Source organism: Neltuma alba, unplaced genomic scaffold, assembly GCF_004799145.2.
Source record: "Neltuma alba isolate B1F8T4 unplaced genomic scaffold, ASM479914v2 tig00003226_pilon, whole genome shotgun sequence".
Classification (NCBI taxonomy): Eukaryota; Viridiplantae; Streptophyta; class Magnoliopsida; order Fabales; family Fabaceae; genus Neltuma; species Neltuma alba.
In genome coordinates this window covers 347,137-364,046 of record NW_021633195.1, presented here as the reverse complement: position 1 = coordinate 364,046, position 16,910 = coordinate 347,137, and the positions used below count along the sequence as shown (strand labels likewise).

The following is a 16,910-nucleotide window of genomic DNA, read 5'->3' as shown; positions in this document are numbered from 1 at the left end:
GGATATATAAAAATATCAATTAAAACTTTAGGTTCCATCGAAGATAGTGAGGTCACCAAGGAATAGATAAAAGAAAAACCAATTCCTTATATATAATTAATTCAAAAGGTATAATATTTCTATCCAAATTAAATTATAGTGCAAAAATATAAAGTAATAATAATTTCTAATCTTAGTCATGGAATCCGATATTTAAAAAAAATAGTAAATGACTCTTTTAATTCCATATAATGGCTCAAATTATCCCAGATAAATTGAATAGAGATACGTATACTTTGAAACACCACATACATGATACTCGATATAGTTTTATTTGCATAGAGCAAAGGATATTATAGAAAAATCATAAAGACTATGCTCTAAAGTTATGCCGAGGATCAAAGGTATATTATACATACTTTAGTTAGAGTTTCATGCTAATAACATATTATAAAACTAAAGGTAGAATAGAGAATAAGAGAAGAGAATAAGAAAAGAAGATAGGAATATTTCTCATTTCATTCAAGATACTAAATACATTATACATGGCCTCTATTTATAGGCACAAATGTATATCTTTGATAGAATCTATAGATTACACAATAATAAAAGATAATTGTCAGATATAGAGATAATGGGAGATATCGGAGATGATAGAAAATACATGGACATCCACAAAAATATTCAAAACAGTATTTTGTTATTATTAAAATTAGATTATTATTGTGGAATTTCTTTTATATTTTCTACTATTAGTGATAACTAATGTTGTTATATTTTCTTATTATCAATTAAATAGCATTATTTTAATATAATCAGTTTGATGTCAGTTTGACTCCGATCTGACCTACTGATCCTTAAACGGCTACCTTTATCAATTCAATGTCCAATCAAGTTTTTTGTTCTTTGCTTGAAGGAGCAAAAAATTAATTTTTCCTTAATCTTAATAAGCCCAAAATCCAATTCATCTAAACTCTCTCTTGAAAAAAATATCCATAGAGATCCAACTCTATTTTTCCCCTTCTTTTGAATCAAGCATCCCTAGCTGTGGTAGATGTCCCAAAGGCGTTTTTTGCATGCACTCAAACTCGAACCCGAACTTGAAACTTTGTGCTTAGAACAACCAAAGAGATAGAGAGAGATTTAAAAATGATCTTTATGAAATCCTTAGAACTTCAACTGCAATTAAACGATCCCTATTGGGATCTTCCAAGTAATTTAACACCTCTTGCTTCATTTCCATTCCGAAGTTCTTTTTTTTTTTTTTTTGTGTAGGAACTTGCAGAAGTAGTCAAGCTAACAGATTAATAAACAAGTATAGAACCTTTCATCAAATCCTTGGAACTAGCTTAAACAGATTAATATATACTTTTTTGGTTGTGATGATTATATAAGACTTTGCTGTAATATTTTGTTGTCTAACCAAGTTGTTATATATAAGGAACCCTAGCTAACTGAATTATCTTCTCACACGTGTGTGCGCGTAACTAATTAGAATTGAGGAGATTATTTGAAAAGTAATTGACGTGAAATGGTTTGTTTGGATGGTGGGATATGGTATGACAGATAAGAAGAGGCAAGTGGGAGCGTGGGAACAAGGAATGATGTTATGAGAGTTATTAATATCGTTATAGGACTTGTTAACTAGATTATTGAAGTTGTAAAATGCTACTTTTTGAACTTTCTAAAAAAACATGTTGCTAAATGTTAGCGTTACAGAACTTGTCAACTACGTTACTGAAGTTGTAAGAATGACACATTTTAAATTTTCTGAAAAACTTGTTATTAACTGCTATATCGAACTTGTTAATAACATTAAAGAACTTATTAATCGAATTATTGAACTTGAAAAAATCCCTCAAAAAATAATTGCCGAAGGTTGGACCTTCAGCAACCTGTCATTAGAGCTCTAGTGATCGGTAGCCTACTTGAATTCCAATCGCAGCCACTGACACGGAGCTCTAGCTACCAGCCGGGTGGTGAGGGTGTTTGGTGTTTTTTTAAAATAAAGGGCTATATGGTCATTTCAGCATATTTGCAAATCCCAATTTAGCCAGTTATCTCTAAATTGAAATCTTGCTTACTTAGGTGACCATTTGGGAATTTTATTATTTAACTATCATTTTCCTATCTTTTTCCGAATCTCAAACACCTACAATTCACCACTATAAATATATTAATTATATTATTATTTTAGAAAAAGAAAAAAAAACTCATTTAGCAAACTACAATAGAGTTTAAATGGTTAACCATGATAGAAAATATATTAAAAATATAAGAAAAGGAGCTATCATGGTTAGTTAAAGGAGTGAACTCCTATACAATTTACAAAATTATTCTTGAACACAAATAATAAAGATAACCATAATACAAGAATAGAACATGTGACAAACGCTATCATGATTATAAAAACTTCCATCACACTAAATTAGGTACAATTATGTTAGATTTAATATTTTAGTGATGACAAAGTAAATAGTTAAACTTATCTGCATATCTTTACTGATGAGTGTTTATCAATAACTTGCTGGATAAATAGGTTTATCGATCACTTGTTCGATCATCGGTTGGATTATTAAATGTTGGATCATCTGTTAGATCATTAAATGTTGGATCAGAAGTTGGATCATTGGGTTGATCGAATATGTGTTTGATAAATCATTGTGTATTATGAGTTCAAATTCTATTAAATGTTTATCGATAACATGTTAGATCATCACTGTGCTAAATAATATGTTAGATAAATATGTTGTTCGATCATTGGTGAAACTAGTTCAATATGAGTACTTTCAAGAAATTATCGATCACCTCATAGACAATTCAAAAGATCGATAAGCTATCAGGTAAAGAGGTAATCTTCCTCACTGTTAACAAAGGGTTAACTGATCACCTTATCGATTAAAAGCTATTTGATCACATGACAAATAACTGGTAAGTCCCTTCAAGTCACATACTGTTTGAAATGCTCTATGGGTTATTAGTCACCTTATCAATCATCTGCTTGTCGATAGCTTGTTCTAAAATTGTTTAACAAAACTTCCTTTGTTATTCGATCAGCTATTCGATCAAGTCTCTTTTTAGAAATCAAGTTTTTATTGACAATGATCGATCACTTAATCGATGATTTAATTATCGATCACTTAATCGATCAACATCATGGCTTTATGTAATATCAGTCTAAGGCGTTTTAGAACTGCTTTTCGATAAATTGTTCTATCAAAGTTTTATCAATAACTTTTCAGATTAATAAGTTCAAAGTATTTTTACATAGTTACTTATATTATCGATAATCTATTTGATTAAGTGTTTATCGAACATTTGTTTTATAATTTACAAACACATTTCTTTAAATTGTTCTTCATGATGATCTTTCAGAAAATATATTTTTATCTTATCTTTAAGCTTTCTCAGCCTTCATTATTTATCTTATTTTCTTATAAAACGCAACGAAGGCATCTAATGTTGAAAGAACAAACCTTGCACTAAATTCAAAAGTACTTTCTTAACTAAAATCACTTTGTCTATATTTTATCATTTATCGATCACATGTTCCACAAATGAATAATCCATAATGACTTTGATGAATGTTCTCTTCTTTTAGGTCCGATTCCCTTGTTATTAATCGATAACCTTATCGATCAAGAGATTATCAATCAAGACTTAGATCAAATTGATTTTTTTTTTTTTTTACTTTCTGATTATCTGATATTTGATTCTATGATTTTCATTTATTGCATTAAATCCAAGAATCATCATTTCTCCTGTTATTCATTCATATTAACTTGAGAAGAAAACTTATATTTTTGCCAAGACACTTCTGCAGATTACGAAGCACAATGGATATATTATAGGCTTAACCTACTGTGTCAGAAGCATTTATTATGAACAACCATTATAACTGCCGAACACATGCAATTGATATTCCAATGGCTACAAGCTCTTGTGTTTAACGGAAAACTGAGAGTCTCTAACAATAATGGCGCAAAGAGCATTGAATGAAGTAGTGAATGAACCGAGCTAGCTTCTGTGAAAATTAATCCTCACATTCATCACTCTATTTTTACGTTCTGAGCTTCAATGTTTATCATATATACTCTATGAGGGAGTTTGTAATTTCTTTTACTCAAATCTGTGAGTGACTCAAGAGTATGAACCCTTGAGAGGATTGTAACCTTATGGGTAGTAAAGGGGATCAATGATTGAGAGCAAGCTCAATTGTTGTATTGAGGTACCAAGAGCCCGTTGAATTTTAGGGTTTAGTGAAAAACTCATAGGCACTCTGAGGACTGGACGTAGGTCAAGTGGTTGAGACTGAACCAGTATAATCTCCTGTCTCATTGCTAATCTATTCATCCTCGATGAAATCCTTCCAAATCTGTCTTCATTGCTTTATTTAGTTATTTATTTTGTAAAGTCAATTTTTATATATCACCCAATTCACCCCCTCTTGGGTGAAACTACCACTAACAAATTAAACAATTCCAAACACAATAATCACATACTCTTCCGGTCCTTAATATAGGACCTAATTGTTGAGTTGATTTTGATCATAAATATAAAACATATTCTTTATATTTATCAATTTTTCCTAAATTACCCCTATAGATACTTGATCAACCATAATCAAGTAAAAGATTGAGGGAAGATATTAAGAAAGATGATTATGGTGTTTTAGGAAAAACATGTCATGTTTCTTATAATTAACTAACTCACCTAACTTTATTAATCTAATCAAATTAGTTAAATAGGTATTATATTAAGGACCGGAGAAGTACAATGATAGATTACCTATTACGGAGTCAAAGAAGGCCATGTCACCAGCTTATCAAGGGCCTGCTTGATATGAAGACTCGATTGGAAAGGAAAAGAATAGAAACAATTGAGTTAGAAATACTGGTTGGCTCATAGGTTACGAGTTGGCTCACCATAACTTGCGAACCAAGCGATGCTAGCAGGTTGGTGAGCCTATACACCTGCATTTTTAATGCCAACATAAAAATTCTGATTAGATCTAACAAACTTATTATTAGTAATTGAGTAAATTTATCCTCTTGCACTTGACATCTAAAAAAAATTATTATTATTAATGGAGTAAATTATGTTGTTTAACCAAAAGAAAAGGTCCTGTGTTGTTTCTTTTTGCGATCAATTGGATGGTTGTGTTTTGTAAAGCGTGTTAAGATAAAAGCAGCAAAACAAGGCATTTTATTTGCATATATAATTGAAAAAAAAAAAAAAAAGGGGCTAGGCCCGCTGCAAGTTGGAGGATTGGATGGCCCGTACCACGGCTCAACTTTGGAATTTCCCAAGCTGGATAGAACGAAGGAGGACTGGGCCGCGTGGCGGGGACCATGGTTTTGAGTGCAGCACGGGTAGCCGTCGACCGCGAGAGTGAGGGGGAAGAGGGAATTGGCGCCGGAGGTGCCACCGGTGACAGAGGGCGAAATTTTTCCCTTCAAGGTCCGGGTCTGTTTTTTCATTCAACCTTTCACTGATGCCATTCTTCTGTTTTGCTATAGCATTTTTATGGAGTAAAGATGTTCATTTGAGTAGACAGTGTGTTGATGTTTAGCTGTGCAAGTCTGTTATATGCTTCTTCGTGGCAAATAACTTTTCAATCTGCGCAAATATTTTAGTTTTCAACCAATGCAAATTAATTTCCTTCAACTTCATCTGGGCAAATCGGTGCAAATGCCTCTTTATCAGTCTGCTCTGCTTTTTCATGTGTAGTTAAGTGAATTTACCCCCCTCTCCACTTTTGGACACATTTCTCCCGCCTCCCCCGGCAGGAAACACCTCTCCTCCGTTCGAAGGAAGTGTTCTTTCCTATCTGCTGCACTGTTCTTTCCCTTTCTGGAACCAAACTGCGAGCAGATGGAGATAAAGAGACTTGTTTCCATTCCCCGTTCTAAAATTTTACTCAAACAAATGTGTCCTAATATGCCTTCTAAATACTACTACTTTGTTGGTTTTTTTTCCAATTCTTGAAATTTGATGCGAAATTCTGTGTTTTATGAACGTTAATGGGTGCTGAAGTATTGGATGCAGAGTGGGTTGATTTTTGCGTTGGTATGGGCTGAGCTTCATGTTGAAGTTGTAGTTGGTAAAGTGGCTTTCCAAAATATTTTATTACCAGGCTAGCCATGGACACGTCTGACGAATCCATGTTGACATGAGATTTTGTAAAGTTGTGTTGAAATAAGCATGGCTGATAGATAGCTGAGCTCCTTATAGATTTTATGTTTCATATTCCAGTATTAATTTCGCATGAACTTCACTTACAGATATGTGATGCAAACGTCCTAAAACACATGCGTAAACAGCTGTCAGCCCATCTCCTTCACTGCTGATTTGTCTTGATGTATATGTTTGGGCCGGAGGAATGGTGTTTCTGCAAGTTTGGCTGATTTTCACTGAAATATGCCATGAAAATTAGCTGGTGTTCGTGTGCAAGCTTTGATTGATTTTGCTTTGCCAATTTGACTGGTTTATAGCTATGAACTTCCCAAAGGCATAGCCTAAGAGAATGATGCAACTGGGAATGAAAACAAGCATGGCAATTCATACCACAGTCATGGGGTTTTGCACAATCACTTGCTCGCGTTTACTATATTACACCAAGCTCATATCCTCTCACGTCAACCAAGCTCGGCATGACCAAGCCCTTGCTATTTTCCACCACATCCAGTCCTCCCTGGCAATGCCCCTTGATCCCCATGTCTTTTCTCTCATCCTCAAGTCCTGCACTGCCATTAACTGTCCCCAACTTGGCACTGCAATTCATGCTCACGTCACCAAAGTTTCTTTCATATCTAATCCTTTCATTGCAAGCACTCTAATTGACTTATATGGCAAGTGTGTCTCACTCTCTATAGCACGCCAACTGTTTGATGAAATTCCCAAAAGAAATGGTGTTGTTTGGAATACGATGATATCCCTTTATACACATTCTCATGATGTAGCTAGTGCTTTACAGCTGTTTGATGTCATGGATATTATGCCCAGTGAATCTACTTTTAATTCAATTATAGCTGGCTTGGCAAGGTTAGATGGCCGGTCGTTTGAGGCTATAGCATTCTACCAACGAATGCACCAACTAGGATTGAGACCTCAATTAATAACACTTCTTTCTCTACTGCCGGCTTCTGTAGGTGTAACAGCTCTGAATTTGATTAGAGAGATTCATGGTTATGCAATAAGGAATGACATTGACTCACATCCTCAATTGAGCAGTGGTCTCGTGGAGGCATATGGGCGATGTGGTTGCCTCTTTAATGCACATTCTATATTTTGGAGTATGAAGGAAAAAGATGTAGTTGCTTGGAGCAACATCATATCAGCATATGCACTTCATGGGGACGCAAAATCTGCGCTAGAAATTTTCCATAAAATGGAACTGGCACAAGTGCGGCCAGATGGTATCACATTTCTTGTTGTATTAAAAGCTTGTAGCCATGCAGGGTTAGCTGATGAAGCATCCTATTATTTTAAGAGAATGTGTGAATATTATGGCATTGAAGCAAATAGTGATCACTACTCTTGTTTAATTGATGTTTTGAGTAGAGCTGGAAGGTTATATCAAGCGTATGAGGTTATACAAGAGATGCCAATAAAGGTGACTGCGAAAGCATGGGGTGCTCTTCTTGGGGCTTGTCGAACTTATGGAGAGGTTGAGTTGGCAGAGATAGCAGGAAGAGCTTTATCAGAGGTTGAGCCAGATAATGCTGCCAATTATGTTTTATTGGCAAAAATTTATGCTAGTGTGGGGAGACATGAGGAAGCTGAGAGAATGAGAATGAAAATGAATGAGCGAGGAGTAAAGGCAGCAATTGGCAGCAGTTGGGTTGTAGATTCAGAGTGATGACATTCTATCTATATTATTCCTATTGGCCACCCTATTTTTGTTACATTGTTGATATCAGAGCCATGGTCAATGTTTTGATTCCAGAAAGACACTTTGCAGAAGGCATGTGTTGGGAGGGATAGGGATATTGTTTGTAGGCCAACATTCTACCTTGGCAAGGCGTGGTGAGTGGTTTGAATTAGATCAAATGGGATTACATCCTAACTATCATCTGTAACTTTTAGTTCAGTGAATAACTTAAACAATTTCCTCATATAATCTTTTGTAGGGAATAGATGAACATGGTGATGAATATTTTAGATATTGGAAGGGTGGAAAGTGAAGACAGATATTGCATTGAAAGATTCATGAATGTATGTTAATTTGATAAGCTAAAACCTTCCATAGATATTAAGAACCTTAGCCATCAGACCCTGTATTCTGAAAGGTTATTGAAAGCCAGATGCCCTGAGAATTGAAGTTTAGCTTTTGACTTAAAAATATAAGGTACGGTGTAAATTAAACTTAGGCTGTGCGGATACTTAAAATGCATTAAAAGAAATTTGTATTTAATACAATGCATGTACTTGACTTCATGATAAATGTAGCATATTCAAATATCATCAGTTTTTTCACCAATTATTTAAAATGCACCAAAATAGCTTTACAGCTTATAGAGAATCTTAATGAGATAAATAAAGATGAAGATTGACATCTAGTTTGAATTGATATATTTTCTTAAGTCAATTAATTTTTATTACTCATTTTTCATGTGTTAATTTATTGAATATACGGATATACATATTATAAACTTCCGTGGCTGTTTTTTTTTTTTTTTTTAAGTTTAAAAGTTATTGTATATGATGTATCATACTGTATTCGATACATAAACACCTTGCAACATAGGTATAAGTATGCAGCATCACTTTTCTGCCAATGTGCTGATGCTTCATTCGTGTAATTAGATTGTTGTTCGTGTAATTTATTTGATTGTGGTAGCGAGTTTATTTTATTGGGGTTTGGCTTTTTATGAACGCTTCGTTTGATGGAGATAATTGTTTTAATTGTTTTCTTTTTCTGACTGTCACGGATAATTGCAACATGCTTGAATCATGGAGCATGAAAATTAATCAATAAAGCAATAGCAATGGCGATATACAAAAAGCTTAGCAGATCTCTGCCATATGCTACGAAAGATCAGAAAGCATAAATGGTACTTCTAGAATCTCTAAGTTCAGACTAAAATTAGAGTCTAAGCATAATTTATTCGGACACTATGATTGGTGATAATTTACCACAACACCAAATAGAACTAGACTAATCTCTGTTTGCTAAACCAGCAATGCTATCAATCCCTTATCCATCTTGGGTATTTTAGAAATACATCATAACATAATCATTCATTTATTGAGCAGGATACCTAGTAACATAGCAAATTTGACCATAGGTCCTGATTTTCTAACTTTGAGAACAAAACAGACAGCCACATCACCTGCATATTGACTGAGGCTAATGATCTATGATGGAACCCCACCAATATATGTATATATATATGATTTCTTGTACTGCCGATTCCAAGTTTCTTCCCCACTACCAGTTACTGAAAGGATCCAAGCACAATTGTCCAGTGATTGAAAAATGGAAACCTTAGAATTGTGAATGGTGTTCACAAACTACTCGGATGTATTACCGTCTGACAAGAAATCAATTGAACTAATGGATGAAAATGAGCAACCCAAAAAAAGAAACAAGAAGAAGGGGGAGGGAGTAAAATCTAAAAGTCAATTTCCATATAACAGGTTAACTACATGCTCAATGTTTGTTGTGGCAGTAATGTTTCCTCTAGTTTATGTTATATGTTAAATATCATTTATTTCTGTTTAATTGTAGGATTTTTATTGTGGAGCTTTTGCATTGCAAGTGGAAATTAGTATCCCAAGACATATGTGTTGAAGATCTAGTATGTTGTACTTATAAGTTTATGTATGAGATGTAGAACAATGCAATGCCTCATGAGGAATTGTAACTTATATTGGACTACATCTTTTGCATGTGGTTATAATAATTGGCTGGTAGGGACCTGAACTCGATAATAAATATGGGTTGGAACAAAAGGTACTGAAGGGAAATTCTGATAGAAAGGATTGTAAGTATCTCACAAAATACTCTCTAAAAGACCAAGGAGAATCTCCACTATGAATATACTCTCTCAAAAAATGACGTTGGTGGACCTCTAACAACCTAAAGTCCCCTTATTCAACTAATAAATCATTAATAAAATCAATAAAACCTAAAAGACTCATTCAACTCTCCTAAAAAGATGCAAACAGACTCAACCACTACTCCAGTCTCCCTATTTCTTCTCTAGTGCGTTAATGTGCTGACTTGGAGTCCTATCAATACTCCCTCCCTGAAGACACGACTTGCCCTCAAGTCATAATTGATGAACTTGCACAGCCACTTGAATTGTTCCCTTATCCATTGGATTTGCCTTTGACTGATGGTTCCCATTCATTTGAATTTCTAATAAGAGCAGACTTTGAAATTGGGCAGCGGTGTGGGTCCCTGAAATAACTCCCTGAAGCTTGTACTTTTTGCCATTTATCCAGAAAATCATGAACATCTCGTTCCAATTGGTTTGGGTGGTATTCAATGAAGCCAACCATTTAATGCCCAGAACAAGATCAATTCCACTTAAAGTGAAGGGGAAATAGTCTTGTTTAATAACTAAATCAGAAATTTTTACCTCCAAATCTGTGCAAATACGGTTGCATTTTACCACTCTACCATCTCCTGTTTGGACTCCAAATGAAGACGTCACACTAGTAGGAAGACACAAATCAGAAACTAATGCTTCTGATATAAAATTGTGAGTAGACCCACTATCTACTAAAATCAGAATCTCTCGGCCCATTATAGAACCTTTGAGCTTCATGGTTCTAGCATTTGCCTTCCCTACCATGGCTTTAAACATAACCTCAACTTCCCCTCCATCTCCCATATTGTTGACATCTTCTTTTGAGGGTAGGACAATTTCTTCTCCTTCTTCAATGAGTTCTAGGAGAGAAAAAGAGGAGTTGCAGCAGTTCCCCGATTTGAAAACTTCACCACAACGATAACAAAGACCTTTCTCCCTACGACGCTGGCGTTCAGATTCCAAGGTAGAGGAACTGGATGATTTTGCTAATGGGTGTTGAGACAAATATGTGTTTGGGCTTGGCGGTGGAAGGAGCTTTGGAATTGCAGATGAAGATCGTTGTGCCATTCTTGTGTCTTGTGCTGGCTGGGTATAGGGGAAAAAAGTGCGAGTTACTCCTGAGGCTATGTTGGGCTTAGGCCCATTAGCATTTTGCAGCTTAGTTTCATACTCTAACGCTAAACTAGTTGCTCGATAGACAGTTCTAGGCTTATGGATACGTACATCCGCCTTCAACTCCTCCTTGAGCCCATTGATGAAGACACCTAACAAGCAATGCTCTGGCCAATTCTTGACACGTGAGGACCTGCGAGCAAAGTCAGAACGATACTTTGACACCGTCCCTATTTGTCGAATGCTACAAAGGTACTCATCTGGGTTCTGGTATTTTGGTGGTCCGTAGTTTTCTTGAAGATCACAAGCTCATCCCAATACACTGTCGCGCGTTCATTGTTAACCCAAGAGAGTAGATCAAGTGCGTCTCCCTCCAAGTACATTGATGCCACATCCCCTTTCAAATCTTCTGGGGTGTCATAGTACCTAAAATATTTCTCTGCCTTCGATATCCAGCCTCGTGGATCCCCACTGCTAAACTTGGGGAATTCAATTTTTGTGTAAGGCATTCGGCGCCTATAAGATGCTTCAGGGTTGTCCTCACTATCAGCTTCCCAATGAGAACAATGGTTTCCGCTTCGACTTCTTTCAGATGCAGCCTCCAAATTGGCTACTCTGTTAGCTAATGCTTCAATATTTTCTAGTCGCGCAGCAATTATGGTCAAAGGATCACTATCTCCTGCTAAAGGATTTTCAGGTGGGTTGGGAATGCAGGATGATCTAGTCTCAACCATGGCTTTGATGCCAATTTAGTAGGGACCTGAACTCGATAATAAATATGGGTTGGAACAAAAGGTACTGAACGGAAATTCTGATAGAAAGGATTGTAAGTATCTCACAAAACACTCTCTAAAAGACCAAGGGGAATCTCCACTATGAATATACTCTCTGAAAAATGACATTGGTGGACCTCTAACAACCTAAAGTTCCCTTATTCAACTAATAAATCATTAATAAAATCAATAAAACCTAAAAGACTCATTCAACTCTCCTAAAAAGATGCAAACAAACTCAACCACTACTCCAGTCTACCTATTTCTTCTCTAGTGCGTTAATGTGCTGACTTGGAGTCCTATCATTGGCTTGATAACTACCAAAGTAAAGGTTGGAAGCAATCAGAGTTAGTGTGATATTCTGAGAAATAGCTAAAATGGGTTCACTTTGTTGTGTGGCTTCAAGCCACATGGATCAAATGCAGCTAGTGGGGAGTGGTCACTAGGTCAACATGAGCCCTACTGGCAAACTAATACAAGCGTTTCACCCCCTCCATCAAGATGGGACTTCATATTCCAACCCGAAGGGCTGCCATATAGTTTGCCTGATGTAATTCAACTCTACAGGTCTTCTACATCAATGAACAGGAAAGATGGTAGGGGCCGGGTGAGAGGGAACTACTTGTTTGATCTTCACTATTCTGCTTCAGATGGTACTGGACTTTTGTTCAGCAGCCCGTCTGACATCTATCAAGGTACCCAGTGGACACCTCCAGCGATACAGGAAATAAGTACTGATGACTATCAAAATGCAACCAGGAAAGGTGATTTTGATTTCAGAATAGCCAAATTAATTTGAGGAGCCTTTTGGCTTTTAAGTTTTGAACCTGAGGTATGAATTTAAATATTGTATGACAAACGTAAGTACTCTAAACACTTTCAATGGCTTCTAGCTTGCCTTTCTATTAGTATTATAGAAGCTGATGCATGCTGTTTTTCCTGCTTGTGGATAGGATTGCATATGAATATATTAGAAACATTAAGTGTAACATAACATATGATGCCTTTTTACACGAGTTGCCCCCGAATTAGGACTTGAATGGATGCCCTGATGACATAGTTAAACTCAAAATAAGTCTAATGGTGTCTGAAGCTCATATCCTCAACCAGATTATCAAAGATAAGGAAAAGTAGAAAACAGAGGAAATGGTTTGGGAAGTTAATAAACATGAAGAAATTTTCTCTTCACCTATTTGCAGTAATCGCATTGTCCTTCCTTCTTTTTTTTTCCCCCCTGATATATTATTGTCCTTGATCATAACGTGTCTGCTGGAGTTCTTGTTTGTCTGTGGTTCCTTTTTTGGAGTGAGTGTGTGAGAGATGGACTTTGAGACATTCAAGCTGCAAATCTGTTAGAGGCCAAAGCACAATAGTAGAAGACTAACACTGATTTATATTATAAGTCGAAGCCCAAAACAACCCTTTCCTAGGTCAGGCCTATAGCCACCCTAAAGCAACTCTAGTGCTTAGTTTCTTTCTTGAAAAGATGAGGAAACTTGCGGTCAATGCCCTGTTCAACATAAAGTAATTTCCCTCTTTCATGTATTTTGCTAGGTCTGACAAATCAAAGCAATTCTATCAAAATCTCAATTCTGTTTTAATATTTGAACATGTCGAATTGTTTTTCCCAAAACTGTCTTGCCAGTGAATTCATATGGAGATGGATGGAGGCATTGGTAAATGTCTGATATATTGATAAGTTCAGTTTTGCATGGGAGGGAAGGGGGAATTTCACCATTAACTGGTGATGAAAATCAAAACTCCTTATCTAAATTGCAAGCCTTTGCTAACCTTGTGTCTGTAGTAGTTTTTTTCTAGTAAAGAATCTATTCATGTTTGATATTATTCTGTATATTATGCCTTGTCAATTTTGTGCTTTGCAAGCTGAAAAATGAGATGAGTTTTAAATAGACAAAACTTAGGTCAAGTTGCTTATATCCATTAGGTCAAGTTCTCCAATCACATTTGTTAATTTTTCTATTATTAGTTATTAATATACATATGTACATTTGTAAATTCATCTATAAACACTTGTGGTCTTTTTGTATCAGTTTTTATAAAGTAAATTAGGATTTGTAAATTTTCATCGGGGCACTTGTTATTTTGTTATTGTTAGTTATTAAAAAGTGCATGTGCACTTTTAAATTCACTTAGCAATATGGACACTTGTTATTTTTCTATTATTAATTGTTGAAATGCGTATGTTCACTTATAAATTCACCCATGAAGTTGACTTAATAAATATAAGCAACTTGACCTAAATTTTTTTCTTTTTCAATTGTGCCTTCAATGTAAGTGACATCAGTAAAAACTGGAGGCATCTTTTGTCATTTCTCTTGGTAGCTTTGGGGCCTCTTGGGCGAAGCAGTTTTGCAGTGTTTGCATGCATGACCTTTCGTATCAAAGAAATGGGAAGCATGAATGCGTAGTTTTGTCCACCAAGTTTGAAATATATCCTCCTAGGCTTTTCCAATTCAATAGTTGATGTAAATGGTTATTCTGAATTATCTTAAAGGATAGTTAGCATGTATGTATAACTGACATGTTGATTCTGTAATCCATTTTTGTTATATTTGGACATGGCTATTTGTGGATGATAATTGGTGACCTCGAAACCTAAAGGGGTTTTCTGTCTGCCTGTAGATTGGGATTTTACATGCTGCAAGCAATGTTCCATCTTATATCATAGAGGGTGCAGTACACTCTTGCAATTTCCACTTTTCCAGTGTTTTATTTATTGCTGCTGCTTTTGTTTGTTACTCATGCATGCTAGACGGCATTGTTCTCTTACCAAGTCCTTCTGGAGACCAGATATCTCCATCAAACAACGGCTGTTTAATATTTACAAGGAATTAAAAAGTATATGTTCCCTTGGAAATTAGTTGATGGTTGGGTCCCTCAAGAAATAGACTAACTGAAATGGAACATACGCAGGGAACCTTGGAAAATACAAAATAGTAGAGGCTTTATTTCATCCTGGTCTGAGAGTAACAAGTCTGAGCCCACTGCAAAGTCACATTCCTCTCGGGGGAATTTCTCTAATCGCTGTTGTTTCATCTCCAAACCTGTTCATCCTCCGTCCTTTTTGACCTTGCTCTGCTAGGGAGGCCTTAGGACCTGCAGTCACAGGCATTACAGAGTTTGATGGTTCCATTCTGATCACAGGTGCTCATCGTTGCAGTAGTACTAGCAGCAGTCTTGATTATGTTCCCACTTATTAGTTACTTATTTAAGCACGATTGTGTAATCTCTCTTATGTTTGGAGCAGCTTTTTGTCTCTCTGGCTTTTAATCAAAAGCTGCTTAATTTTGTGCGTTTGTGAGAAGCAAACTCCGCCTACTTTTTGCTTCTTCTTTGTTTTTTTTTTTTTTTGCTAAAGCATATTGGAGGCAATCCTATTCAAGATACTATCAGGCACTAAATGTGGACAATTCTCCAAACGGGGATTCGAACTTTGGTTCACCAAGTTGTGAGAGACTAGCCCCTTTCGCTAGACCTAACACCTATTGGTACCTATTTTTTGCTTTTGAATGGTACAATTGTGTTCTCTGCATATGGATTTCACTTCTTTCTTTTCTTTCATCTCTCTCTGCTCGTCCCTTGCCTGCTACGTCTGAAACTATCTATAACTAATTTAATGTAGTTTTCTCTTATGATTTTTTTTTTAAAAAAATTATTTTTCATTTTATATTTAGATAAATTATTTTTTATAATGCTTCTAATTTTTTTAATTCTATTTTATTCATTAAATTTAACTTCTTCACATTAAAATAATTTTAAATTATTATATTATGTAAATTGATAATTTTTGTTAGTTTTCATTATTTAATAAAAATTATACTTATTTTGGTAATTTTACAGTCTAAACTTACTTGTTCAATCATAATCTAAACAACTATTTTTACAAAATGAATTATTTATAAAAGTCAATTTAAACATAAATCATATTATCTAATTGAATTTGTACTCAAGTCAGATTGAAAATGAGCTTCTTTTTTTTACCGTAAATCTAACAGGCTCTCTGAGTATGAAATATCTGGCTGTATTCCTTCAGATGGAGGCAAATGCAGCTTGTGTGAACAATTTCCATATCGTAGGGATCACCTTGGAGTGCGTTGAATTGTCAAAAGTGTTGACATGCCTACAACAGGGGTTCTTCCTTGTCATGTATTTCGTGCTGGATGCCTGGAACAGGCAACGCCTAATGGACAAATGATCCTTCCTGCCCTATCTGTGGCCAATCGGAGGAGGAAAATCTCCTCGATCAAAGGGGTAATTGAGAACAAAGAACAATATTCCAAGACTTGGCTCATTTTTTGAGGATAGAGCCTCGAGACATTGGGGCTGTGTCCAGGTGTGCGATGGTGTTGATAGGGCTCTGCTCAAACCACCATGTAATGCTATGTTGTTACTCGTTAGGAATGGCGTAAGAAAGAACCTTGCTTTGAAATGTATTTTGAGCAAAGAATTTCAAGGTAAATTGAGTTAAAGTGGACCTTATTCTTATCAGCTCTTTATTAAAAGCTCAGCTGATGAGAAAGCAGTTTGCTGAAAGGCTATGGCAGGCCCAAGTATGAAGAAGTAATTAGATCGTGTCAAGAAAATTGGAAGCTTGGTAATTCATAACCTGGTCATGGTCTTTTGTGTGTGTGTGTATGTGTGTCTATATATATATATATATATATATATATATTTATATATATATATCAATTGGTCGTATGTTGATTGCCATGGGAACTGAATGTTCGGCTTCTTCGTGCATTTTTCTCATCTGCTTGGGTTGATCTTTTTCTTTGTTTTGGTTGAATTATGGGTCCATTTGGTGCAAAAATAGATATCCGAAAAGAAATATAGAAAGCCCCCTAAATAGGCGTCAACCCAACGTCAAGATTCACTTCGGTTCATGGAGGTCCTAGTTCTCTCGCTCACGGCCCAAAGCCCAAAAGTTGAGTCGAAGGCTTTATTTATTAAGTGTCTTGTTTTATTTCTGTTGTGTGATTTCTTG

General features: G+C 35.6%; 1 protein-coding gene across 4 annotated transcripts; it reads left to right on the top strand.

Annotated features, from left to right (window-relative positions):
* The first annotated feature begins 5,305 nt into the window (after positions 1 to 5,305).
* Positions 5,306 to 15,311, top strand: LOC114740986 (putative pentatricopeptide repeat-containing protein At1g03510). 4 transcript variants are annotated; one of them, XR_003739736.1, is made up of 3 exons: positions 5,306 to 5,439; positions 6,264 to 8,007; positions 14,840 to 15,311. XR_003739736.1 is itself a non-coding variant. In XM_028929242.1 (2 exons), the coding sequence occupies exon 2, from the start codon at positions 6,506 to 6,508 to the stop codon at positions 7,838 to 7,840; it is 1,335 nt and encodes a 444-aa protein (XP_028785075.1). In that variant the 5' UTR covers positions 5,306 to 5,439; positions 6,264 to 6,505; the 3' UTR covers positions 7,841 to 8,024. The 4 variants fall into 4 exon arrangements, 2 of the variants coding, with proteins under 2 accessions (XP_028785075.1, XP_028785076.1); XR_003739735.1 differs by lacking the exon at positions 14,840 to 15,311 and adding an exon at positions 9,713 to 9,746; XM_028929242.1 differs by lacking the exon at positions 14,840 to 15,311 and having other exon boundaries at positions 6,264 to 8,024.
* Positions 15,312 to 16,910: the final 1,599 nt, after the last annotated feature.